Source organism: Toxorhynchites rutilus, chromosome 2 (genome assembly GCF_029784135.1).
Source record: "Toxorhynchites rutilus septentrionalis strain SRP chromosome 2, ASM2978413v1, whole genome shotgun sequence".
Classification (NCBI taxonomy): domain Eukaryota; kingdom Metazoa; phylum Arthropoda; class Insecta; order Diptera; family Culicidae; genus Toxorhynchites; species Toxorhynchites rutilus.
Genome location: NC_073745.1, coordinates 104,067,878 through 104,095,554, shown reverse-complemented (window position 1 = coordinate 104,095,554; position 27,677 = coordinate 104,067,878). Strand labels below are relative to the sequence as shown.

Sequence of the window (27,677 nt, the reverse complement as noted above, 5' to 3'; positions counted from 1 at the left end):
ATTTCATCCGGCATGAAATACGCTGTTTTGAAGCCGCTTTCAATCCGGAAACAATGCACAGAATTCTCTGCGTTTTTCATTTTTCATGTGGCAATAACTGTTTGAAGCTTCGAAAATTTCTTCCAACTTCGAGAAGTCAGAAGTGTTGCCTACCTTAGTTTGAGCCTCTTCTTCTGCAGCTCTTTAGTTTAGCACGAAATAGCACCATCGAAAGCATTTAGGCCCCTCTCGACGAAATTCCCAATAAAGCACACGCGAGAGTCGAAACACTGCACTTTGACGCCGCTTTTAACCCGGAAACAATGCTCGGATTCGCGGAAATTGAATGATCAATCGGAAATAGTCACCCATAAGTCCCCCGAATTCACAAAAACTCTTTTTTGACAAAAAAAAAAGGTATAAAAATCAATTCGCTGTCGGATGTTACTTTAGAATACACCGAAAATTTGTAAATAACTCAAATCAAGTTTAAGGGGCTTCAAAAGGACCGATGGATAGTTCTGTAGAAACAGGTGAAGATTATTGATTGATGATTCATTCATGCCCTCGCGAGAGCAATATACAAGAAATTTGTTTCTCTAATAGTAATGCAGCAATGTACAATTCATCGTGAACACTATCGCGACAGTCAGTAACGCATTCGATCACAGACGACTAAATATTCGCTCCCCTGGCACCATTATTCCACATTTTGACGTAGGACTACGTCTTTCATTTCTATACCGGGGTGCAAAATCAAAGTTTCGAAAACGAAAGCGTTACGCCGGAGACCGAGATTTTGAGCGTTAATAGCTCCTAAACAACTGAACGAAATGGTATGATAAACACTTCATTCGAAAGATAAAATGTCTACACGTTCTATACTTGTTACTTTCTGATCCAAAAACTTGTTTCAATAGTCTTAAAATTGCTTTCAAAACAGGCTATTGAAATCACCAATCGGTATATAAGCGAGCGCCGTTCGGAAATCCACTCAGTTCTAATTGAACAACGATTGGAGCATGTTGTCGCTGTTGTGGTGAAGCTCTTCGTTTATCATGAAAGCGCGAATGAACGGTGTCATCAAGAGCCTGTTTGTGCACCTTAAGCCAGAAGGGAATCCATCAGGAGGAGAGTGATGCCACAAACGGTTCCCCGGGAAGAGTTCGGAGCAGCCGCCACACACACACACATACACGCGCGGAATTCTTCGTTTGGATGCCATTAAGCATCGAGAAAATTCCAGAAAGATCTAATCATTGCTGGATAATAATCTGCCAGTTCCTCTGGGAATTTAAAAATACATTCATGTGAAAGAGTTTATTTGAATGTTTTCTATCCATGTAACACTGTGACCAAATACATTTGGTTTTGTGATTTTTCAATCAATCGCAATTAACAGGATAGCTTCTGAAGATTATTCTTCCCCATCAGTAGGATATTTCCGTATCCAATATTGGATGCATAAAACCTTGTGCCTCCAACATAACGCTCTCGTTTTCGAAGTCCCCCAAATATTCATTCATTCAGAATGAATTCAAATTCAACTTCAAACAAATGATCTCTAAATCAACGATAGTCCTACGTCACCCTTGCGGTTATACCATAGATATAACCCACTTCCTGTTTTTTAACCATTTCAATTTACATTTCATAACGCATAAGCAACAAAATGTGCGTGGCGTGGAATTTCTCAATATTTTGTGTCTAACTGATAATACTGCACCTGTTAAAAACATTTTTGCTGCCGTGAACAACGGTAAAATCACAACTCAATATTGAAACCATGGAGGTTATGATAATTGTCAAACAGAAATTCGATCTGGAATGTGACAAATTTAATGATAAAACTTTCAAAAATCACAATATCCTTTAAAACGTCACTTCATTATCTGAATATTATTTCGTTGAATTCCTAAGAATGTTTGATTATTTTGTCTCAGTCATTTCATGATGGATTGATAAATTTTTCGCGTTTATCGATTTCGGCACTCCATAACAATTTTTTTATATTGAAGAAAATAATATATGTCATGAAAATAACTATCGAACAATTGGAAAATCTCAACCCTTATCCTAACGGAAATACCCATTTCTGATTGGTCGAAATTGACGACACAAGCGGCGGGGCCCTAACAGAGACATCAAAACCAAGTTGCCTGGGGGAAATCAACATTGCGAATACATGAAAGTAGGGGAAACTTTTGTTTCTACCGAGATGTGTTCCCTAACAGAGACATCAAAACCAAGGTGCCCAGGGGAAATCGGCATTGTAAATATATGTAAGTCGGGGGCATTTTCATATTGCAAGTAAGGTAAGTGACACGATTAATTCTAGCAAATAAAATTTAAATTTGGAACTTTAATGTTGGTTGTTTCGTAAAATTTAATATCCATGACCGATCGTGTATTGTGCACAAGTGTAAGTGTAAAATTGTATATGGTAGCAGTTGTGTTAAAAATGACTTGATCTATGAAACAATTTATTTCTATTTTCATAAATAAAAACCAGATCGTGTTCCCGCTCGAGAACGGGTCGTTTGGTTTAAGCTGTCTGTTTTGTTGTGTTTATTTTCATCCAAGTAAAGTTTATACGGCGAGAAAATTTGGAAAAGTGGAGAAATATTACAAAAAGTGATTTCCCATATGCTCTACATATAGTATTAGATTCAGTTAGTCCAATTAAAATTCGCATTGGGTTGAATAAACACTCAGAAAGTAAAAGTTGTAAAAGAAAATTACCTTCCTCATTTCAAATATGTTTTCTCTATATTAAAGTAACATGCTTTTACTGATGAGAAAAATTGATAATTGTGTACGGTATTGGTAATTATCTTTTATTACATTGCACAATGGTCCAGGAGATGTATTTAAGTGGAAATTAACATTTAGAGCTCGAAAGTTATTCTCTAGACAAAAAAAAAATGTCTTCGACCAAAATTGTCGAAGAAATAAAAAATATAACTTTCTTATCTTTATAGATAGAGGTAAACATTGTTCGACAATGTTGTAGTCCCAATTATTTGAAACATCTTTGTGGAACAAAGTTTTTTCCTATCTCTTGAAATAACCGATATGGCGCTTTTCGATTTTGTTAGGGTCACCATGAAAAAAACTGTTTTTTGTTCTAACTTGTAGAACTTGTCAATATCTCAACTTCACTCAAAGTTATTGACATTTCTTCCCAAAAAATACGCTCTCTTCAATTGTTTGTCATTGTTTCTGGGGCAAACACAAAGAAAGTTTATTGACGACATTAGAAAGAGCATATACATGATGTGTTATTTCCAACACTATGTTGTTTTTTGTGTTTGAGTAAATTAAAATTAAAATCATGAGTTTTTGGGTAAAAGACATCAATAACTTTAAGTAGGATTAAGATATTGACAAGTTCTGCATCGCAAAATGTTGGAATTGATGAGCTCTAAAAGGTAAACTAAGACAGTTTTGATGTAGAATTTGAAATATTAAAATGAATGCGAAAATCCCTATGGTCAAAGCGCTAAATCGATCGAAAATTTTGGTCACCCTGTTTTTGATAACATAAAAATGAGCGCTCTATCGTATGTAACAACTTTGTCGAAGACAGTTTTTGTCTAGAGAATAACTGTCGAGCTCTAAATGCTAATTTCCACTGAAATGCATCTCCTGGACCATTGTGCATTGGTGAGTTTTTTTTTCTTTATTTCATCCATACATAACATACGAGGCATCTCGCCAAGGGTCACAAAGGGTGGTTTTCATCACCACTTCTGTATCTTTTATCTGATACGCACCATCCAACGACTGTTTACCATCTTTCTATCATCATCACGCGGTAAACACTGGTGGAGCGAACAATCAATATCTTACAACCAAACCAAACGGCCACAAAAACATTATCAAACAGTTTAACGATGAAATTCTTCAAACATATTTGGGGCTTTTCCACAAACCAACATCATTGACCCTATGGTTAAGCGTTTCTGAAGCGTTTCCTAAAGGGAAATATCAGGGACGCAAACCAAAACAAAATAATTCCCTGGAGATATGCAAGAAGCAAACCAAAAATCGAAAAATCATGATATACAGTAGAACCTAAATTATCTGCCAGCGGATTATCAGCGAAAGCGAGTTCATTTGGGATTTTATAGAACTTCTCGGAATTTGCCAGTGAATGGTAGGGTTTTGTTCTTTTGTTTTGGTCATGTCTTTCACATTATCTGATTACCGGTGTAAACGACCTTACAGATGGATAGTTTAATGATTTCTGTATTGATGAAACATAGTTTTCATGCATAAATATATTTTTTTTTGTGTTTGCACCTTATTTTTAGCCTTTTATTACGTTATTCGTGATTTTCGTGATTCGCGGGGAGCTAACCCGACTATTCCGCGGATAATCGGGGTTCTACTGTAGTAGAACTCCGATTATCTGCGGAATAGTCTGGCAGGACTACCGCGGATAACAAAAATTGCGGATAACGCGATAAAGGACTAAAAATAAGGTAGGGACGAATGATCTCGAGTTTCAAGTCCCTTAAAAAACAAGAACAAAACAGAACTAAAAATCGGGCGCAAACAAAAAACAAATATGTTTCAGAATGAAAACTACGTTTTATTCATACAGAAATCATCAAACTATCCATTTGTAAGGTCATGTACACCAGTGTTGAGGCAGCCATTGACCCATACATTATTATGGGTCTGATTCTCGAATACACTTCACGGTGGGAACGAAATAAACGGCACGCCATTGAACTACGTTTTACGAGTTAGTGAAGTGTCGAGGATAATAATGAGTTTTCAGGCAGAATAAGCACTTTTCAAATAAAAAATCATTACTAAAAATTAACTTCTTCGTATCAAACTGGTATTCAATGTGAGTGGAAACTTTGTAATATGGATTGAAAGCTGAGAATTTTTGCATAAAATATCTCGATATCAGAGATGCAATTTTTTTCGTTTTTGAAATATTTTGCAAAACTAATCGATGGTTCGAAAAACAATTTTTCCCCATTTTTCCCACTACAAAAAGTCATAACTTTCGAACTATTGGACCTTGGACCTATTGGAAGCTTACGAGTTATTTTTCTTTGAAAAAATATTACTTTTGCGAAAAAATTGAATTTTGTTTTTGTAATTATGGATTGAGTTAGTTTTTCATAGTTTTCTCGGTTAAAGATAGGAGCGCTATATTTTTTATGGAAAGCTGAGGATTATTTACTTAACATATCTCGATATCAGAGATGCTATAATTATCGTTTTTAAGTTAGAATTTTGTAAATTTAACATGTTTTAAGTCTTCGATCAATATTCATATGTGACTAAACTAGACCTATGCTACTAGAATCCAATCTTCCCGCAAGTGTGAATTTTGCTTATTGGCTTCAATTTAATATATCGATCATCTAAATCGGTTCAGTAGTTCAAATGTTATGATTTTTCGCAGAAAGTTATTTTTGGACAAATGGGGAAAAATGATTTTTTTTAAAAATCATATCTAAAAAACGAAAAAATAGCAACCCTGATATCGAGATATGTTGTGTAAAAAATCCTCAGCTTTCAAGAAAAAATATAAAAATATATAGCGCCCTCTAGTCCAAAGTCATAAAAAAATAAAAAACGACTACATTCAATAACTCCTAAAATATAATTATGTTTTTCGCAAGTTAAATATTTTTTTATAAAAGGCTAGGTCAATTTTATATGTCGATCATCTAAATCGATTCAGTGATTCAAAAGTTATTAATTTTCATTTGTCATTTTTTGGAAAATGTGGAAAAAAATGATTTTTCGGACCACTTAATAACTTATGTGCTGTAAGTGTGTTTAAATGTTTCAACGATCTACACATACATACATACACATACATACACAAACATACGCGTTGTTAATTTTTATAAAACACAGTATTTCTCCGTTGATATATTGGACATCCACCAAGGCTTGCGGTTTTGTCGTTTTTATTTTTAAAAAAATGCAGTGTATATTTTCCATCCGCCATGCAAGGCTATACAAGTTTTAGACCACCACACGACCATGTCTGTCGTAACAATATCGAACAGTAACCCATATTTCGTCATAAGCAGACCCGAAAGCAAATGTAAGTTGTTGAAAATAGAATGAAAATTTTTATTCGATGTTGTTTAAATACTTAGAAGACATAGTCCTGACCCTAACTTAACTATTTTTCAATAAATCTCCTTGCATTTCAGCAAAACAATCTTATCCAGAACAGAAAATAATTATCAGAGACAATTTTCGTTCAAGATTTTTCCTTACCTGCAGAGAATGCAATTGTTCATTAATTGTGAATAACCGTATCCTCTTTTTCGTCTGCAATGATGTCAAGACAAAAGTACTTATGTGTATGAGTTCCAAACATCACACACACCAGATGGGCCAACAAGAAGGACTGCCGGGCCGCAGGTTGAAGGAAGGAAGGTCTTGAATTATAGAGACTTTAAACTTTTGCAGTTCATTCGTCTCTAGCCTTGAGAAAGGCCCTTTGAAAACTCTACTCTATTCTACTCCAGCGCTACCACCTCCGCCCTCTTGCCTTGAGAAAGGCACTCGATCCCTCGCCGTCCAGCCCGTCCAGCAACGATGTTGTCCAGTCGGTGTCCACACAAAGAATGGCAGGTTGAGTATCGCTGGTCTATCGTCATGTGTATTGATGTATACTAAATATAATAACTTTTCTGTATTAAAACTATGGAAAAATGTCATATGGTGAGTCAAATATTTTTGATGTGATGAATAGATGTGATGAATGTTTTACAGATATGTCTGTAAATTTACAAACATATTTGTAAATCTGGCATCTCTGGTGGTCTGAGAATTTATTGCAAGAAATCGCTTGAAAACATGCATGAATTTGCTTGAGAATGAAGTGGATTGAGTCCGCACCACTTAGCCCAAGCAGTGGTTGACTGTTGACATTATACATCGAAGAAAAAAGGTATGCTAAATTGCAATGATCTTACCTACAAAGTTGTGGTTTGGAGACATTTAAATTATACGCTCAATTTCGCAATACCAACAATTGAGATTTTTTTCGCGGAATTTTTTTGCGCGCATAGCTAGTCAAGTGTGTGAGTAATTAATATGCATGAATAGAATGTATTAAAAATATTTTGCAATAAATATAGTATTGTCAAGTAGCTCAATTTAGCGACTGACTGTATACTCTTTATAGAATATGAATACTTTTCAAATCTTTTTAACCGCTAAGCATTTCGAATCGTTAGCCACAAATGAAGTATTTCCGGGAAAACCAATACATTACAGGTTTTGAATTAGAGGAGAATGAACTGAAAAGTTTAAAGCCTCTTAAAAATAAAGAATCAATCATTACAGGTTTTGCTGAATACGGTCGCGATATTGAAGTATGAATTTTGAACACTGTAGCTAGCAAATCATTGTTCCCAATTTCTTTTTGCATTCGTTGAACGGTGTCTACCGTTTTGTCTCAAATTCCGAACACTTAAGCTTGTTTGGCCATTAAACAGTGTCTTATTACTCAAAATGGTACTTTTTCGCGAAATTAATGTGGTTTTTGGATACAATAGAGCCTCTTCTTTCATTTGGCTACTATAAAATTAATTTAAAAATCCATATTCATGGTGAAAAACTCAAAATATGTTTGATTACATTTGTCTCAAATTCCGAACACCCAAAATGCAATTTAAAAAAAAATCATAACTTTTGAGCTACTAGACCGATTTAGATGATCGAAATATCAAATCAAAGCGAATTAGTAATATAATTACTTTAAACTATCCGAAGATGCGAAGACACTTGTTATTGCAAAACTAATCCACTAATGAAAAAGGAGATCCGCCCTAGCATGTTTCTATTAACAGTTCCCAAACTCAAATCAACACAGGTGTTTAGAATTTTAGTGAAACATAACATAACCACCAAATCACAGTTGAGAAAAAAAAAACATAGAAATAATAACAAAATCATAGTTTTTTGTGTTTTTATCTGCTGTATTTCACTCACGTTTCTTGGAGACGTGCGCCTATTATTACTACATTATACACACAAACGGGAGCAGCCCTCCCTCCTCTCGGGGGGCCACTGCCCCGACGATGTTCGCGCTGTACCTTTTCTAAATTGCCAAATTTCAACTACATCACGATTCAGCGCTCTCAATTTTATGCATCACGTTTCGAACGAGGCGCAGGAAGCGGACCCGGAGCGACCCACATCCTAGCTGCGAGGCTGAATTTGATTCTACCAACACAATATGCTGTTGTGTGCTCGCTCGGTTCATCCTTCCAGCGCTCATTTACCACACTTCGCGACTGAAACTGTTGCTGTTTAGAAATTCTGCCACTTTTTCAAGCTTGAAGAGAGGACTCTTATCTTTCTCACATTGCGTGCGCGCTTTCGCCTTCGAACTTTCCCTAACATAAACACAACATAAATTATATCAACTTACTAGAAGAGTTATTAGAGGAGTTTTTCTGTTTGCTTTTGCTACGACATCTTCTTTCTCGGTTTGTTTTATACTTGCTCTCTTTGTGTTCGTTTGTTTTGCAGTGCTTTTACATTAACTAGTTTTGTTTTGTTTGCTTTGTTTAATTCTTAATTGGTTTCTAGCATTTCTTTTTCCAGCCAACAGCTTTTGTTGGGTGACTCTGTGTGTGGAGGTGTGTGTGTGTGTGGGTTTTGTTGTGTGTTGGTTTATTTTACTATGGGTTTAGAAAGTTGTTTCTCCTTATTATTTGTTTGTTTTTTTTTTTTGAAATAAAAATGGGATTTCTTTGTATTTCTTACAACTTTGTTCTTCCATTTTGTTTAGCCGTTGTTGCTCTTTAGATTTAACTTTAAGATTTAACAGAATTCTGCTGGTTTGCACATTACATTTTTTTTGTTTTGTTTTTCTTCTTACTTTTGCTTTGTTAGGGGATAAATCACATTTTGGTCAGAGATTGGTTTGAAGCTGCAAGGCTCCACAACACGCAGCCCCGCCCAGCAGGAATATGGTACCGGCCCCGGCGCCAACACTAGCCGTCCAACGTATCCACTATGCCGTTGTCTGGGTGTTGGAGGTTTGCTGTGTGCTGTTGCTGCTGCTGGTGCTGTAGCCCACACCGCAACCGATCACGCCGACACTTCCGGTACTGCTGCCACTACCACCCGCGCCCCCACCCAGCCCGCCGGGACCACACGTTTGCATCATTTGTTCTTTACTACTAGTAGCATTATGACTATTATTTACATTGCCCGACTCTAACGGTTGTTTACAGATTGGCTGCGCCGTCGCATCGCCATCTATCAGCGAGTGCATCATCATCGCGACGCCACTATCACTACTGCTGCTATTATTGTTCTCCACACAGGATCCTCCTGCCACCATCGTCCCCGCCGTGCTTCCTGTCGAACCCGTCGAAGCGGACGTCGCCGACATCGAGGCGCTATCCGAACCCGAACTGGACTGCTGCTGCTGCTGCTGGTTGCTGCCGGTCGAAGGTACTGGATCTTCAGTTAAACGTAACGCGATTTCCAGATCACGTAAAACTTCGGTTTCTTTGGGTTCTATTAGATTGAAACGCCTGCAGAGAAAAGAGGGGAGAGTGTATAGTCAAATCGATGGATGAGAGATGACGGATTTCGCGCCAACTCGTCTATGGGATTGGCAGGACCCTCTCAGAACCTAATGAAACTTTCTGGGCGTGAAGATCTTACCTAATTAAGCAACTCGGCATACTTAGTTTTCCAAAAATCTATCTACATTCGACAAAAAAATTAGAGGAATAGATTGCCAAGTCGGAAATTTTATCTGATTTTTGACATGCTGTAACTTTGTGAAAAGTCAACGAATATCGATGGGATACGCATCATTTTGAAGCTCAGGTACTAGAATATTTCACGTACATATTTTTATCTTGGTGTGTGTAGGTGTAGTGGGCAACAATATCGGGAAGAAATGAAAAATCATTTTTTTTTCAAGAATATTCTGGACTAACACAATTTTTTGCTAACCAACTCAACAGCAAATCCAATTAACCTTATCAACCAGCATTTCATTCCAAACTCTTCCATAGATCACCTTTTTGTAGGACTAGTAAAAAAAATTATAAAAAAATGGTCAAAAATATTTGGCCCTTCCTATATTGTTAGTCTACGCTGGACAAAAAATAGAGGAACAAAGTGCGAAGTCGGAAATTTGAGGTGTTCTTGATATGCTGTAACTTCGTGAAAAATCAACGCATATCGATGGGATACGCATCATTTTGAAGCTACCGAAGCTTTGAAACTTTCAGGTTCAGTGCGGTTTCACAAGAGTGTCCCTCTCGATATCCCGACTGTTCTGGCATTAGCAAATTGTTGTTATCTATAAAATGTATCAGCTGACCTTTCACAACAAGTTCTAACAGTTTTTCTAATATGTGCAACATGTTAATAGGGCGGTACTCTTCGGCTTTATCCGTCCCATTAACTTTGGAGATTGGAATCACAAGGGATTCCTTCCAAACCTTTGGCACGTGCCCAGTTCGTAGAGATTCATTTATCAGGTCGAGCAGATCGTGTCCAATGACATGAAAACAATCTTGAATCACTTTTGCGTTGACATTATCGGTACCAGCCGATTTTTTCAATGAAAAACAAATATCTTTCAAATCAGCAAAAGTGATCGATCGATTTTCCTCTGTATATATTCACATCTAGTCTTTTTCAAGGCCTGTGAATATATGTTTCGCGCCAAAGTGTACATATTCCAATCATTTTCTAAATTAGTACTTACAAACTTTCTGTACTTTTTGTCTCTTTTGCGTTTGAAGCGCAGCAGATCCAAAGAGTACCAGCTGTTCGAATTACTTAACTCAATATATTTTTCAATTACTAATTTATTCGTACACTCTTTCAAAGTATTAGTTAGAACAGCTACTTTATCATTCAGATGTCCAGTTATTGCTTCAAAATCCAGGCTTGCCGACACAAGTTGAGACATGGCTTCTCGAGAATATTGTTTCCAACATTTGATCTTTACTTTGTTTCTATCAGAGTCTTTCTGTCCATTCTCAATGTTAACAAAAATTGTCTCATGGTCAGTTATTTTAAATTTGGCCTCTGTCGAAGAATGAGCAGTAGCAAAATGTGAAAAGACGTGATCAATAACAGTTCTACTATGTTTAGAAATTCTAGTAGCTTCGATAACCGTTTGTTTTAAGTTAAAATGATGCGATAATTGTTTCTACTGATTCGAATTTCGTACACTAAGCGAATCAATGTTAAAATCGCCAGCAATTACATTTAATTTACTGCAATCAACGACATTTTCTCACCAGTTCTCCAAAATTTCAATAAAACGCTGGTCACTGGAACTAGGGGAATGGTATACAATTCCATAATTACCCATCTGCATGCCTCTTTCAACTGAAATAGCCAAGAACCAATTATTTTCAACAGATTCGTTTAACCGGATGTTGAATTTAACTGATTCTTTTGCATAAATTGCAACACCTCCAGTGTGTTTGGAGTGGGACAAGCAAAAAGCAACTTTATAACCCGGTATGTTGTACTGGTTAAATTAATCTTCATTAACTATGTGAGTTTTCGGGGGTCTCCGTAGCCACATTGGTTGCGCGTTCGCTTAGTAAGCGATCGATCGTGAGTTCAAAACTCAGGGCCCTCATTGACCATCTTTGTGTTATTACAGAATAACTACGTCCACGCAACAATCATCAGCGATGGAGATCGATCCACGGTCAAAACAAGATCGATTCATCCATACAACTGCTCTGCTCTGCAAGACACATCGGGCTGCTGTTCTATAAAGAACTCAACAATGATCATATCAACTGTCTCCGCTGTCCGGTGGTCTAACTGGATAATGGAAGAACAGAAAGAATACTCTTACGCCTAAATGGCTACTGTGTAAAAATGTACCATATGCAATGGTATAGAAAGAATACTGGCGAATGGCAACTGTGTAATGTGCTATAATTATAGATATGATAATAACCATGTGACATGAACACGATTAAAATTCGGCTCTGTTACAGCTAAAAATACTAAGGAGCCTAAAATAAATAAATGGAATAAAAAAAAAAACTATGTGAGTTTCAGCAAGAAATACCATTTGAGGTCGCATGTTTTCTACAAGTAATCGCATTTCAGCGTAATTTGTAGAAAGCCCAGCTATATTCAAATAGATTATTGGTAACTTACTTTCACGTGTACTTTTCCTAAATTGCTATTTAGTTGTTTGAAAAATGTTGCTTTTTTTCTTCTCCAATAGTCTTCGATACACAGGACACTGTGTACTGTAAGCTGGATTTTCATCCAAATTCAATTTTTGTTCTTTATTTACTTTACAACAATTGATGGATTTCCATTCGGTTGATGAGCACTCAGATGTTTTGTGTTTTTCAGTACACCTATAACATATTTGTTCTTTGTTGCAAACTTTACATATCGAGAAGAAATGAAAAAAAAACATTTTTCTTTGTTTTTTCAAGAATATTTTGGACTAACACAATTTTTTGCTAACCAACTCAACAGCAAATCCAATTACCCTTATCAACCAGTTTTCATTCGGTTCCAAGAACGTTCCTATAGGACCTTCCCACACAGATATATTTCAGTTTGAATGAAAATAACCCATTCGTCTTTGATGATGAATAATTCAATAAACAACCACCGCACCGCAAATCGAAAGGCAGCTTTGAAAACTCCAATAAATTCGGTACAAGGATAATTTGTTACTTTGCCGAAAAAACAATTATTTGCATTTCTTGTATCGATCTGAAAAAAGTGCCAAAAACAGGATTTTTATAGTGCTTCACAAAATCCACTTGAATCTGCAAATATCGCAGTAAGTTCTAATGTTTGCAGGTTAATTTTTAGCCTAGTGTATTCCCTTAACATCTGTGAACGTTTCATATTGATACGTTCAGCCGTTTTTTCTAGTCGATTATCCAAGGTGAGGGTAAATTAGAGGAGCATTTAATCGCAAATCGTATCAGAAGTACAAAATCCTAAGCGACTCTCAGAATGAACGATTCGTGATCTTCGGCTTCATATGTTTATAAGTTTTTTTTCGTCAAAGTAACAAATTATCCTTGTGCAGAATTTATTGGAGTTTTCAAAACTGCCTTTCGATTTGCGGTGCGGTGGTTGTTTATTGAATTATTCATCATCAAAGACGAATGGGTTATTTTCATTCAAACTGAAATATAGGTCCTATAGGAACGTTCTTGGAACCGAATGAAAACTGGTTGATAAGGGTTAATTGGATTTGCTGTTGAGGTTGTGTTAGTCCAAAATATTCTTGAAAAAACAAAGAAAAATGTTTTTTTTTTCATTTCTTCTCGATATTGTAGCCCACTGTGTGTAGGTGTAGATAAAGATAAAAATATGTAAAATATTCTAATACCTGAAAGTTGTATATGCGTTGATTTTTCACGAAGTTACAGCATATCAAAAACACCTCAAATTTCCGACTACGCACTTTTTTCCTCTAATTTTTTTGTAGACTAACATATGGGAAGGGCCAAATATTTTTTTTAATAAAATTGTTTACTCGAAAATGGTAAGTCCTACAAAAAGGTGATCTATGGAATAGTTTTAGGAAAATAATTGAATTTTCAAAACAAAAAAATGCTGAAAAAACTATTTTTTTTGACATCCCACACTGAAAAAAATCTAATTTCTCAAAATGGTCAACTAAAGTTTTGATGAAATGGTAGATAAATGGTAGATAATTATGTGCCCTACAACTCTTCCATACATCGCAACTTGTGAATATTTAAGGCAAAAAAAGTTTTTCTAACAAAAACTTTTTCAATATGTTATGTTATGTTTATTTCTTTTTTCAGTGCAGAAAGCCAACCCAAAATAAAAAAAAATTAATAATAATAATAAAAATGTTGAATGAGTGTTTAAGAGGTCTTTATTTCAAATCATATGTAATAAAACTTATGACATATTTTGACAGTAAATTCATTTTTATTCATCATCTGAATTGGAGAACCTTTTAGCTGCGATTTCATTTTCATCTACAGGAATAAAGCAATGACATTCTTGTGTTCCCGATATTGTTTTCGCGTGATTGAATAGTTCCTTAAGCTCACTCGCCTTTTTTTTTGTATGCTGTTCTTTGGATACGTAACAGAAATTCATTTTCGTGATACATTTGTCATTTTGTTGAACTGCCCAATCATGAAGCTCTAGTATTGTTTGGATTGTGTTTCCAAATCATCAATTCATGACGAAACCACTCTTCTATTAGAGGACAGCGGAAAAGAAGAAATCGTTTTTCAACAAATGGCGAATTTCTATGAACGATTTTAAAACTAATCGATGAATTTGTGCCGTATTTCGTTGATAAAGTAGACAAACTCATAAAGCATAACGTTATTTGCAAACAGCAGTCTGCTTTTTTTGCGAAATAAAAAAAGAATCTTTGACGCAAGAAAAAATAATAGTAATTTGTGATTTTTCAGGGAATTATTCATTCATTATTCAAAATGCGCCACATGATCATCACTGGAATAACTCGCAAGCAACTATTCACCCATTTGAAATATACTACAAAAAAAGACGGGTGGGTAATGTCGGGGACATAACCGGAGTGACGTAGGACTATACAAAGGGGACAGCTTTTGTTAAATATATATTTTAATAATATTGTTTTATTTTGTATACCTACCTATCTACCTGAAAAATGAATTAGTTTACTGTTTACTCTTTATGAACATGTTGGTGGTTCTGAAAAGAACCTTTGGTGTTGTGTTTTGTTTTTATGATGTGATGCGATGCGATGTTAAACCATGCCATACAACCACACTGGCTTGAAAGAAAATGAGATTTTTTTTGGGGTCCGCGCGTTTTGTACTCTAGCGGTACACACTCACAGGATAGAGACAAATCGGCAGACTCAGCCAAAGGGGCGAGTCCAACGAGACGAACGAATGAGCGTTAAAAGGCAGCGATGGCAAAAAAATATATCATACTGATTTTAACCTCCGACCGAGAAGGTCGATTTTTCTTTCAGCAGCTCGGAGTTTTGGTGTTTCTGGACAGCGGACTGGGACGTTCCCCCTGGCGATTGTGGAAGGAGATTTGTTAGAATAAGTTTTAAGGTGACAGCAGAAGGAGAGCGGGAAAAGGCAATAGCTCGCTTCGACCGTGGAGAGCGGGCGCTCACCGGCTTGCCGGAAAAAGCGCGCGCTTTTTCGGCGTCACCGACGCCACGCCCCCTTTTTCTTTCGGGCAGTGTTGCCAGTTATATTGTAGTGTAGTGAATCTTTATTATTAAATAAAATCTAAAAAGAAAAACACGCATACAAGCAAGTGAAGTGACGGAAGCAATTATTATATTAAGTGTGATTTGCAATTTTCCGCACCCATTGGTGGCTTTTCGAAGTGCTTTACTAGAACAAAGTGTAATTTTCTGGGAACATACCCCTTAGTGAATATCTCCCAATAAGGAATTTTAGTGATTTCATATCCGTACCTGCTGACTATAACCTAGGTATAGTCAAGCAGAAGCATGGCTTCAAGTAGCTCCGGGCCTCCGGGAGGCCGGGCTACAAATTTCTATGAGGGCAGGCCCACCGAAGCCACCGCTCCACTATGGGCGGACCCCTCGAACGGTAATCTCCAGATACTGCTTCTGAGAGCCACAGGAGACAAGGTGCTTCCAACAAACCCCTTCACAGTCAGCAATACCATCAAGGCAGTTGTAAAAAAATTCAACAGCGCCAAACCACAGCGAGATGATAAAAAGAAACTCCAGTACATCTTGACAACCAGGGATGAGGATACAGTCGGTAAGTTACTTTCGATTACCAAACTGATTGATAATACTCCTGTAGAAGTGATCTTCCACCCAACTTTAAACCAACGCAAATGCGTTGTGACTTGCCGCGAAGTTATCGACCTTCCGGAATCCGAACTGGTGAAAGAACTCACCGCTCAAGGTGTGATCGGCGTCAAACGCATCACCAGAAAGGACAACAACATTGTTGTGCCAACGGCCACTTTAATATTGACCATTCGCGGAACTGTCGTTCCCAATTTTATTTACTTTGGGTTCATTCGAGCCGGGACTAGAAATTTTTATCCCAATCCCATGCAATGCTACAAGTGCTACAAATTTGGACATACGAACAAGCGATGCAAACGCGAAAATCCGCTTTGCAGAAACTGCGGCCATGAACATCCGGAACAACAAACAGACGCAAACAAAGTATGCGATGCTTCAGCTTTTTGTGTCAACTGCCAAGGGAACCACTCCTCTTCTAGTAGGAATTGTCCCGTATGGCAAACCGAAAATAAAATCACCAGAATAAGAATCGACAATGGAATCTCATACAAAGAGGCAAAGGAACAGCTGCAACTTCAAAACAATGCTCCAACATTCGCAAGTGTTCTGCAAGACAGACTTTCCAACTTGCAAAAGCCAGCACCCAGCTGCAACTGCAAATGTAACTGCGCCTCGGCCGCTTCGGCCACTTCTAGTCGCGAAAGCACCCCCCCAATTGACACTACATTCGATACAACCATGACAGATTCAACAACTGGTAGTTCATCAACTGAATCCGAAAGCGAATCAGTCATTTCTATGGACACGTCTGATGTTCCAAACAAAAACAAAAACAAAAGAAAAATAACTAAAGGATCATCCTCAGAGTCAGATCAAAAATCTGAAGATGAGACCCAAACAAACAAGGACAAGAAAAGAACTAAGAATGAACAAAGACAGACACCAACAACAAATAACAATACAACCCCAACAGAAAACAACAACAACAACCACAACAACAACACACATCAAACAAAAAACAACAATAACAACAACAGCAACGCACATTCAACAAAAAACAACACAAACACAACAAACACTCCAAAGACTTCTACACCAAACAAAAACAACACCAATACCTCAAAGAAAGCTTCTCTTTCCAAGGGTAAAGGACCATCGAACTAATTCTCTTTGAATAGTTCAAACATACACACAATTAAGACTTAGGAATTAGAGTTAAAAACACCAATACATTCACTCCAACACAGAAATTCGGGATACAATGGAACATCAGAAGTATCCGACGAAATATTCTAGAACTGAAAATGCTTATTTCAAACTCTAATCCCACAGTCATAGCCCTTCAAGAAACTATGACTCCAAACAACTTTGATAAACACTTCATCTCAAAATATATCACATATTTCAAAGAGGGTCCCAACCCCTCAAAAAACGGAGTTGCAATCGCAATCAAAGATGGCACTCCACATGATCTTCTTCCCATTACCACTGATCTTCAGGCAGTAGTAGTGCGCATTAAACACCCCTTTCCAATCACCGTCGTTAGCATCTACATCACTAATGATTCCGATCCGAACACTCTACGCGGCCAACTGGACCATCTGTTCGCCCAACTTCCCGCCCCAATCATGCTTATGGGTGATTTCAACGCCCACTCATACGCCTGGGGAGGTGCATACCTCGATCGAAAAGGATCCATCATTGAGGATTTCATATCCGACCATTCTCTTCTCCTTCTTAACAACGGCCAACACACCAGAATCCATTATTCTGGTACTACTTCAGCCATCGATCTCACTATAGTATCAGACAAACTATCTTCAAAACTTTCTTGGAACATCCACGATGATACTTGCGGAAGCGATCATTTTCCAATCTTCACTTCCTTCGGCCAAACTTCTCCAGAGTTTTCAACAAGGCCAAGATGGAAATTTGAATACGCTGACTGGGCTGGCTATCAGTTTGACATTGAAAACCGCCTCTCCGCTAAACGAGATTGGACAGCCAAGGAATTCTCCAAAGTTGTCCTAGAAGTTGCAATGGTGCACATCCCCAGAACCAGTGGCATCCCTGGCAGGAAATGTGTCCCATGGTGGTCGCCTGAGCTGAAGGCAGCGATCAAAGGTCGACGTAAGGCCCTACGCAAATTAAGAAAGGCCCATCCGGACAGCCCACTGAGACCCACTCTGCTTGCAGAGTTCCAAAGGGCTCGCAAAGAAGCTAAGACTGCTATCAACACAGCCAAGCACAACAGTTGGGTTAAATTCGTCAGCGAAATTAATCCCAACGCGTCAACAAAGGATTTATGGAGTAAGATTGGCAGGCTTCATGGAAAGAAAAGAAGCAAAGAATATAATCTTCTAATTAACGGTCAATACACCAATGACCGGAAAATCATCGCCGAGGCGTTTGGAGATTTCTTTGCTTCCGCCTCCTCCAATCAAAACTACGACCAAACCTTTCTAACCCACAAAACGGAATGCGAAAGAATTCCCATCGATTTTCATACCGATGTGGAATTTGACTTCAACAAAAACCTCTCCCTCAAAGAGCTCGATTGGGTACTGAACAAAGTCAAACAAGGATCCACAGGACCTGATGACATTAGCTACCCTATGCTTAAGAATCTACCCCATCTCGGGAAAAAAGCACTTCTGAAGCTCCTCAACAAAGTCTGGGACAGTGGAACCCTCCCCAGTTGCTGGAAAGAGGGTTTAATGATCTGTATCCCGAAACCAGACATGAACAACCATCTTCTTGACAATTTCCGCCCCATCACTCTCCTAAGTTGTGTTGGGAAAGTCTTGGAAAAAATGGTCAATCGACGCTTAACGACTTTTCTAGAGTCAAATAAGCTGATTGATCCCAGACAATTCGCCTTCCGTGCGGGAAAAGGTACAGAAGATTGCCTTGTAGCAATCGAAAAAATCCTAGACGACGCAACTGAAAAATTACACCACATTGATATTGTTTCCCTGGATTTATCCAAGGCCTTCGATCGGGCATGGAGGTACCCAGTGCTGAAAAGCCTTTTCGACTGGGGGATTCGTGGGAGATTAGGTCTCTTCGTTAAAAGTTTTCTAGAAAACCGGTCTTTCAAAACCGTTATTAACAACCACCAATCTTCTCTAAAAATCCCAGAAAACGGCTTCCCACAAGGCTCAGCACTTTCACCAACCCTCTTCAACATTGCCATGCAATCTCTATTCGAGATTATCCCGGACCATATAAAGGTCATAGTCTATGCAGATGACATCACTCTTATCTCTACGAGCTGCTTCGGCTTAATTCAGAGAAAGAGGCTTCAAAAAACCTTAGACTCCATCCAAAACTGGGCTCTAAAAACAGGTTTTAAAATTTCCCCGGAGAAATCCAAACACATACATATCGGAAAAGCTCTCAGAAGGAGAACCTATCTTCAGCTCAACAAAATCCCGATCCCTACAATGAGGACATTGAAAATACTAGGGGTTACTTTCGACAAGAAACTCAACTTCCTATCACATTCCCAAAAGACCAAAATAGCCACCAGAAAGAAATTGAACATCATCAAGTCTATCGCAGGCAACCTAGCCTCTGGTCATAGAAAGACGTTGCTAAATGTTGTAAATGTTTGGTTGGTCCCACAAATCCTTTACGGAATAGGCACCTTCAGCCGTGGAGGGGACAGGGTGTTAAACACCATTCAACCAATTTACAATAAAGCAATTAGGCTCGCAATTGGCGCTTTTCCCACCAGTCCCACTCTTGCTGTAATGGCAGAAAGTGGGCAACTTCCCTTCACCCACCTGGTAACAAAAGCCATCACGAATAAAGCCATCCGTCACTTGTCACTCCCCGAAAGCGACCACAATGTCCCATTAATACATGGAGCTAAAACATGGTTCAAAAATCTCACGAACAAAGATCTTCCCGATATATGTGAACGTTCATCTGCGACGGGAAGAAATTGGAACGTCAAACCGCCGAACATTAACCTTGAACTTCTCAAGGCAGTTCGGGCGGGAGACCCTTCTCCAAAAGTCAAAGCCTGCTTCAATAACCTCGTTGCATCCAATTTTCAAATCAACCACCAGGTATACACAGATGGTTCAGTCAGTGCCGATGGAGTTGGATGTGGAATCTTTGAGAGTAGATACACTGGTAGCTTTTCTCTTCCACCGCAATGCTCCATCTTCAGTGCGGAAGCTTTCGCCCTTTTAATAGCTACCCAAGAATGCACCCATGAGTTTCTTCCTACCACAATATTCTCAGACTCAGCTAGCTGTCTCCACGATCTTCTAAGTGGAAACAGCAAACACCCATGGATTAAGCAAACAGAAGAGGCTGCTTCAAATAAAAACATCTCCTTCTGCTGGATTCCTGGTCACTCAGGAATCCGCGGAAACACAGCCGCCGACATACTGGCCGGCAAGGGCAGCAAAATAGATCCCCCAGACATGCCCTGTCCTCCATCTGACATTGTCCGCTGGGTAAAACAGCAAGTCCGTGAAAGCTGGGACATAGGCTGGATAAACAGCCGTCCCACTCATCTTCATAAAATTAAAAATTCCACTCTCCCTTGGGATGACCGCCTCAATAGTAGGGAAAGGCAAGTCCTTACCCGTCTTCGAATTGGGCACACTAACTTCACCCACTCACACTTGTTCTGCAGAGCCGAAAAACCCCAATGTGCTTGCAACGAAGCTCCGGTTTCCGTTAGCCATCTTTTACTTGAATGTCAACATACCAAAGATGCTCGAGTCCGACACAACATAGGTCAGAGTCTCCGAGATATCCTCAGTAGAGACGAGACCCAAGAAACCAATTTAATTGCGTTTCTGAAAGAAACCGACTTCTTTGGTAAAATCTAAACCGAAATACTAAATACCTTGGAAAGTGCTTATTAAAGTTCGCCACTTCACAGTCATGTATGCGTGTTTATGTGTGTATACACATGTATGTACGGGTCGGAAGGAAGGTATTCATACATGTATATACACGCATTCAATAATATTAAATAACAAATAATATAATATATACTTTCATACCCACATCTATCTTCTGTCCATTACATTATACTTTAATCAACTTCCTATTCCTACAGCCACACTCACCAAGGAGAATAAATTCATTAAATAAACCTCTCCATTTTTCAGCTATACTATATACCATTAAATTCAAAACCACTATATTTTATTATCTATTCAAACTGTATTTCATTTCATTTCACCCCACCCCACACCTACTCCTCCCCTCTTTCCTTCCCATACCACTCCCACCCCCTCCCAATCCACTAATCCCACCCAAATCCTTTCCACTCCTTTCCTTCCTATCCTCCTGAGAGGGGCCGTTTTGTTTTTTGGCTTTGGAACACGCCTTTCGCTAGGTCACTTGTGCTTCGTTACTGCTTTGGTCCTCGGATCAGTAAATTTTTACTTTTCTTTACAGCATATATTAAATATCTTATGAAGCATAGGATCCCTTCCTACCTTCTTCTTTAACCGAGAGTCGAGCGGACAGGTCTGATGAGTGATTTTGTTGGTTTCCCTTTCGCCAGTCCCCTCTGGACTGGTTTTATTGTGGCTCTTCACTGGGCTGGAGGCGAATGAACTGCAAAGTTTAAAGCCTCTTAAAAACAAAGAAACAACAACAAAAATATATTCATTACGATTTGTTCGCTCGTTGCATTCACATGCAGTTGTTTCTAACAAACACGAAGGCACCGAAGACTAGTGGAATAGTGGAAAAGCCGCCAAAAAGTTCGGCACGGCGCAGAAGAATATTTCGGAAACCGACAAGAAGAAGGAGAAGGAATCATATGCTATCTACATCATAAGGTGCTGAATCAGGATCATTCCGACACCGGTTTCTCATCAAAGGCGATGAGCGTCAATGCATCTTTGAGCGTATCGTAGCAGAAGCTCCGCGTCTGATCCACTACAATAAGCGGTCAACCATTACTGCGTGGGAAATTCAGATCGCAATCAGTCTGTTGCTGCCCGGTGAACTTGCATGCGGTTTCCGAAGGTACCAAAGCGGTGACGAAGTATACCTACTCCAAGTAAAGAGCGTTTTCCGACTGCTGATCCGGAAGCAAACCCTAAAAAGGGTCCTTTTCAGGACCACAAAATCATCTTTAATCTAAAGAGTTTATTGTTTTGTTATCACTCGATATCCCCATCTTGTTCGGCTAAACCTTCCTGTTTAGCGATTGCGTTTGCCACTCGCCACAGCTTTCACAGTTAGAAAATTACTTCCCATCCAGATTGTAACATGTTGTACAGTAAATTACACTTAATGCGACGTGCCGAAGCACCACTCAGTGTCGCATTGGAAGCGATTTTAACCTGTAATTGAACATCTGCGATGACAGTGGTACAGTGTCGACTTTCAATGTGGGATCATAATTTGGATCCCGATTTCTATGTTTACAAAAATGTCCAACCAAATATGTTGCATTACATGTCCGTCCAATTAGCTAAATGTTGAAATAAATGTAAATTACTGTACTTTCAATCTGGAGGCAATTTAAGAATTGGTGAAAATTGAATAATTGCGAAAGTCCACAACCATCAATAAACTCAGAACAACTGACAAATTCACATACTCATCATATCCTGGCAAACAAATTATGAAAAAAATCAATGTGTGTTTTATTATTATTTTGGATATTATTTTAGAATGCATGTTATACAACTGTATTTCGTGAACTCTTTTTTTGAAAGGTTTAATGGCTCTGATAAGCGCCGTGTTTTATGGAATGGTTCCAATTTAGAAAACTTAGTACTCGTGGTTTTGAAAAAAACCATTTCGAACGCCCTCGATGCCGCCTTGTTCTGGATTTGCCACCAAAGTAGTTTGAATAAAGAACAAACTTTTTTTCTTCTGCTACCTGCTGCCGTTTTGCGATTGCGTTTGCCACTCGCCACTCACTGCAACTGCCTGTTGTTGTCTTGGTGTCCACGGAACCGATTGTGGTTTGTTCTGAATGCGGGTTTTCTTATCGTCGCGATCCTCCTTTGCTCCTTTGTCATGTCCAGACATGGCTGCTTGTGTTGGTTTGTTGATGTGATGTGATGCGAAACGATGTGGTGTATGGTTTGGATGAGAATGATCGTTACGGCATCGGAGCGGGGATTTTTAAGCTGACTGGCTGACTCGAGAATTACGCTTGTGTGAGACTGCGACCAATGCTTCGTTCATTTTTTTTCTTTTTCCTTCCCAATCGTGCTTCATTCTATTTCGCTGCTGCTCTGGTTGCCCGTTTTGGTCGGTACGATTTGAGGAGCACAAAATGGACCAATCAAAAATGGGCACATAGTGTATTTGGACAATTCTTGATATTTCACAATTATTCAATTGTTTATCTCAAGAAAAATGAAATGTTATTCGTTATGATAGATGCGTAGATATATTTCCTATCAATTGATGCAAACACCTTTGCGATCTATTGAGAAATGCCCAAGTTATAAGCGTTCCAAATCTTGCATTTTTTCCTACTTGTTCAGTGCCTAGATTTTCATTTCACCCCCTATATCTTCCGGTTAGACGTAGTCCTACGTCAAAAGATGGTAAACTAGAAAACGTAAGCTTCAAAGTTATTTCAGAAGTTTTAACACACGACACTGTGGCTATGCAGTTGTTTATAGAAGAATTGATAGAATTTGTCAGAAAAATAATCGATTTTACTAAAATGATTTTCATGTCCGCTCCATCGGCAGTACACTACAAAAACGAAACAAAATTTCGCCAGTCTGTGTAATTCCAAAAAAGTTTACGGACCAGAAGCAGAATGGCATTTCTTTGCCACCAGGAGGGACTCTAAAACGAATGGCAAAGAGAGCAAGACTTGCCCAAGATTACGGAAACACAATCCAAACAGCACTAGAGCTTTATGATTGGGCAGTTAAACAAAATGACAAATGTATCACGAAATTGAATTTCTGTTACGTATCCAAAGAACAGCATACAAAAAAGGCAAGAGCTTGAGGAACTATTCAATCACGCGAAAACAATATCAGGAACACAAAAATTTTATTGCTTCTTCCCTGTAGATGAAAATAAAATCACAGCTAAAGTTGAAAACATTTAGCTGTGATTTCATTTTCATCTACAGGAATGAAGCAATGAAAAATCTTCAAAATGTTAGATAAAAAAAAATAGGAAAGATATGATGATTGTATCTCTTAGAACATAAGTTAACATGTACATAGTATAAGAGCAAATGAATAAAAATGAATTTAATGTCAGAAAATATCATAAGTTTTATTATATTTGGATTGAACTAAAGACCTCTAAAACAATAATTCAACATTATTATTATTATTATTATTATTATTTTTTCTGCACTGAAAGAAGAAATAAACTTAATTTCAATAAAATATTGAAAAAGTTTTTTGTTAGCAAAACTTTTTTGCCTTAAATATGCACAAGTTCCGATATATGGAAGAGTTGTAGGGCACATATTTATCTACCAACCATCTCATCAAAATCTGAGATAACCATTTTGAGAAAATCGACTTTTAGTTTTTAAAATCAATTTTTTCCAGTGTAGGATTTCAAAAAATTATTTTTCAGTATTCTTTTCTGAAAATTAAATTATTTTCCTAAAACTCTTCCATAGATCACTTTTTCGCAGGACTTACCTTTTTCGAGTAAAAAATTTTATTAAAAAATTGTCACAAATATTTGTCCCTTTCCATATGTTAGTCTAGATAAATTTTCGGAAAACTAAGTATGCCAAGTTGCTTAATTAGGTAAGGTCTTCACGCCCAGAAAGTTTCATTAAGTTCTGGGAGGGTCATGCCAACATCTGGTCGAGTTGGCGCGCAATCCATCAGATAAGTAATCCGGAAACAACCTACCTATGCAACGCGGTCAGATGGGCGAAGGTGAGGTTTAAATGCGCGTGCAGCCCGAGCAGTGCCACCTCGCGGAAGTGCGCAGCGTAAAGATGCGCGATCACATGGAACAGTAAACGTAAAATTTTTCTAGCAATACTCTCGAACGAACTAGGAAACTCATTGGCATATTTGGTGGGGAAAATCGACTCGTCGCTGACGGTTTTCTGCGTGAACGTCATCACGTAGTCGATGTACTGGGGCGCCGCGACGCGCGTCTTCTTGCCCTTCTCGTCGAACCACAGATACATTCTGGAAAGAGCCGAGAGAAACAAAAAAGATGGTTCAGTATGGCATACAACAACGATGACGACGATGGCTACATATTGTTTGTCTGGAGCGTTAACTTTTATGAGATGAACAAATGATACCGTTTTATCGTACGCTTGAAGGAGGGAATTAATGACAATCCAATTATGGGTTTGTGTGTCTGTGTGTGAGTGGGGGTGATATTAATCGCAGGGTTTTGGGTTAGTCTCTAGTAAGAACATAATCAATGGCGATGCAAATTTTTGCTTCCGAACAAAATATTTTGCTAGTGGGTATGTAATAAAGTTAACGAGTCAGAGATTAAACACTAAAATGTTTTTCCGTCCTCCAGTCGGAACGTGCTAAACGAAATGGGACTGAACATTATAAGGGTTAAGCTTTGAAAGTACCGTTTTTTTATTTAATTAGATAGAAGCTGGTAAAAGTTTGTTAGTGGGATAAATTTTCTGTATCCATTTCATTTTAATAGTTTTTTTTTTTTCATTATTGTATTGTGAAATTGGATATTCGATCAGATAATTTATTATTTTCAGCACAAAACCTATTTCCAATTCAATCGGTAGACATCAGATATGAATTTGATCAAACATAGATTGAGTAGAAATGTCATATTCAATAGACAGTACGTTTTATATCTCTACTCAAAGTAAGTCTCATCCCTCCCTCCCAGTTAACTTAAATATATTATCTGATGGAAATGCATTGAGGGGATATTCCAGTCTAGAAATTTGAAAAAAACGATTTCTTATTTCATTCTAAAATATGCCCTTGGTAGGATCTTATGAAATTCCCATTATTTATCGAGTTATAGCCATTTTAGTGACGATATTTTTAATCTAATACGGCTTTGACCAAAAAAATTCAACGCGTTTTTTTTTCAAAACTAATTTTTTAGAGTTGCCGTACACGACATTTCTAGTTCTACCAATTATACATCTCTATTGTACGAACAAAAAAAAAGTTTTTTAAATTAAACTATTTTAAAAAATTGGAATCGTCATCTTCTATATATTAGGCTGCCAAAAAAAGTCCTGCGGTATTTCCGCGAGGTGTCGTTGTAAGCGCGTAGTTCTAGTTGTATTCATTGTATCGAGTCATACTATAGCTTGTTGGAAAGGTATTTTTGCGCGCTATAATATAGTCCTTGACAGTGTATTGTTTGGTTCAGTCGTTCGTGAGTTATAGTGTCGCAAACATGAAGCAAAGTAAAGCGAAAATCAGACATATTTTACAGTACTACTATGACAAAGGCAAAAATGCATCTCAAGCTGCCAATAAAATTTGTGCAGTTTATGGACCCGATACAGTTTCCATTTCCACCGCACAACGATGGTTTCAACGTTTTCTGCCATACAAATGAAACACAAATTTCTGCATTGCTCGAGAATTAATCAAGCATATGAAACCAAATTAGGCATATGGAGGTTTTGGGGTGCAATAAATGTTTCTATGGTGGTTAGACACTCCTCCCCCCTTTTTAAGGGGGGGCTGCCATACAAATGAAACACAAATTTCTGCATTACTCGAGAATTAATCAGGCAAATGAAACCAAATTAGGCATGTGGAGGTTTTGGGGTGCAATAAATGTTTCTATGGTGGTTAGACACTCCTCCCCCTTCTTTAAGGGAAGGGGGGGGGGGTGGATAGCTGCCATACAAATGAAACACAGATTTCTGCATAACTCGAGAATTAATCAAAAAAAGTAGTCAAATTTGGCATGTGAAGGTTTTAGGGGGCACGAAACGTTTCTATGATGAATACATTCCTCCCCTCTCTCTAAGGAGGGCTGCCATACTAATGAAATACAAACTTCTGCATAACTCGTGAACTAATCAAGCACAATTTGGGATGTGAGGGTTTTTTTTGTATAAGAAATGTTTCTATGATGGTATGACACCTCCCCCTCCTCTGGAATGGAGAGGGGGTCTCATAAAAATGTTATTTTTATTAAAATTTTTGGGAAAGTCTGAAGGAAAAAGGAAAAATTCGGAAAATTAAATTCCCTTATGTTCTACAATTACATAGTGACAAGCGTTGTTAGTCCATTTGATGTTTGTTCTAACGAATTACCTTTATCTTCTTCTATCTATTCCAATAAAAATGGATTGCCGAATATGTTGATAAGAGCAAAACTCGTGGAAGGAATTGTCCGATTAAGGGCTGTCTTTATTCTATCATATTTTCTGTATCAAACATTTATTCCATGTAACGGAGAAACATGTTATTTGCAAGTGGTTGAAAAATCTTGAACGAGAATTGTGTCAGAAAATAATCTGATATTATAATGATGAGTTTTGGTAGAATTACTAGGAATTTTATAGTTAAAGGTAAATTCAATGGGGTCGATTAGAAGATCAATCAATGAACAGTTCCGCGATTTGACCCATGAACTTGCGCTTAGTAAAAAACGTGAATGTTTGAATGTATTGATAACAAAAAACAAATTTTGAGCGGGACGAAGTTTGCCGGGTCAGCTAGTGAAAAATAAAAATAAATTTATTTAAATTATTACTAAAAATCAATTTATTTAAAATATTATTAAAAATCAATTTATTTCTTCGTACATCAGGGCTCTTCTTTTTCTTGTTTTATTTGTACAAAGCTAGAAAAAAGACCAAAATTCGTGCCTTTACACTAGCATACTCATACACAGGGTTGCAAACTATAAATTTCAAAAATCAGGAAGAATGAAAAAAAAATCTGGAGAATTCAGGATAACCCATATTTGGTTGTCTATAAAGTTAATGTCGATTTTTGGAAAAACAAAAGCATAATTT

The 27,677-nt window shown here is 37.8% G+C and overlaps 1 protein-coding gene across 10 annotated transcripts in view; it reads right to left on the bottom strand.

Annotated features, from left to right (window-relative positions):
- Positions 1-5,152: 5,152 nt before the first annotated feature.
- The window catches only part of LOC129765200 (MOB kinase activator-like 2), a 409,346-nt gene continuing 386,821 nt past the window's right edge, over positions 5,153-27,677 (bottom strand). For all 10 annotated transcript variants that reach the window (XM_055765220.1, XM_055765221.1, XM_055765222.1 and 7 more), the window contains 2 exons: positions 24,595-24,882; positions 5,153-9,527 (listed from right to left, as the gene is read on the bottom strand). In XM_055765220.1, coding sequence (XP_055621195.1) covers positions 8,999-9,527; positions 24,595-24,882 — 817 coding nt within the window. In that variant the 3' untranslated portion in view covers positions 5,153-8,998. The remainder of the gene's footprint in view (positions 9,528-24,594; positions 24,883-27,677) is intronic.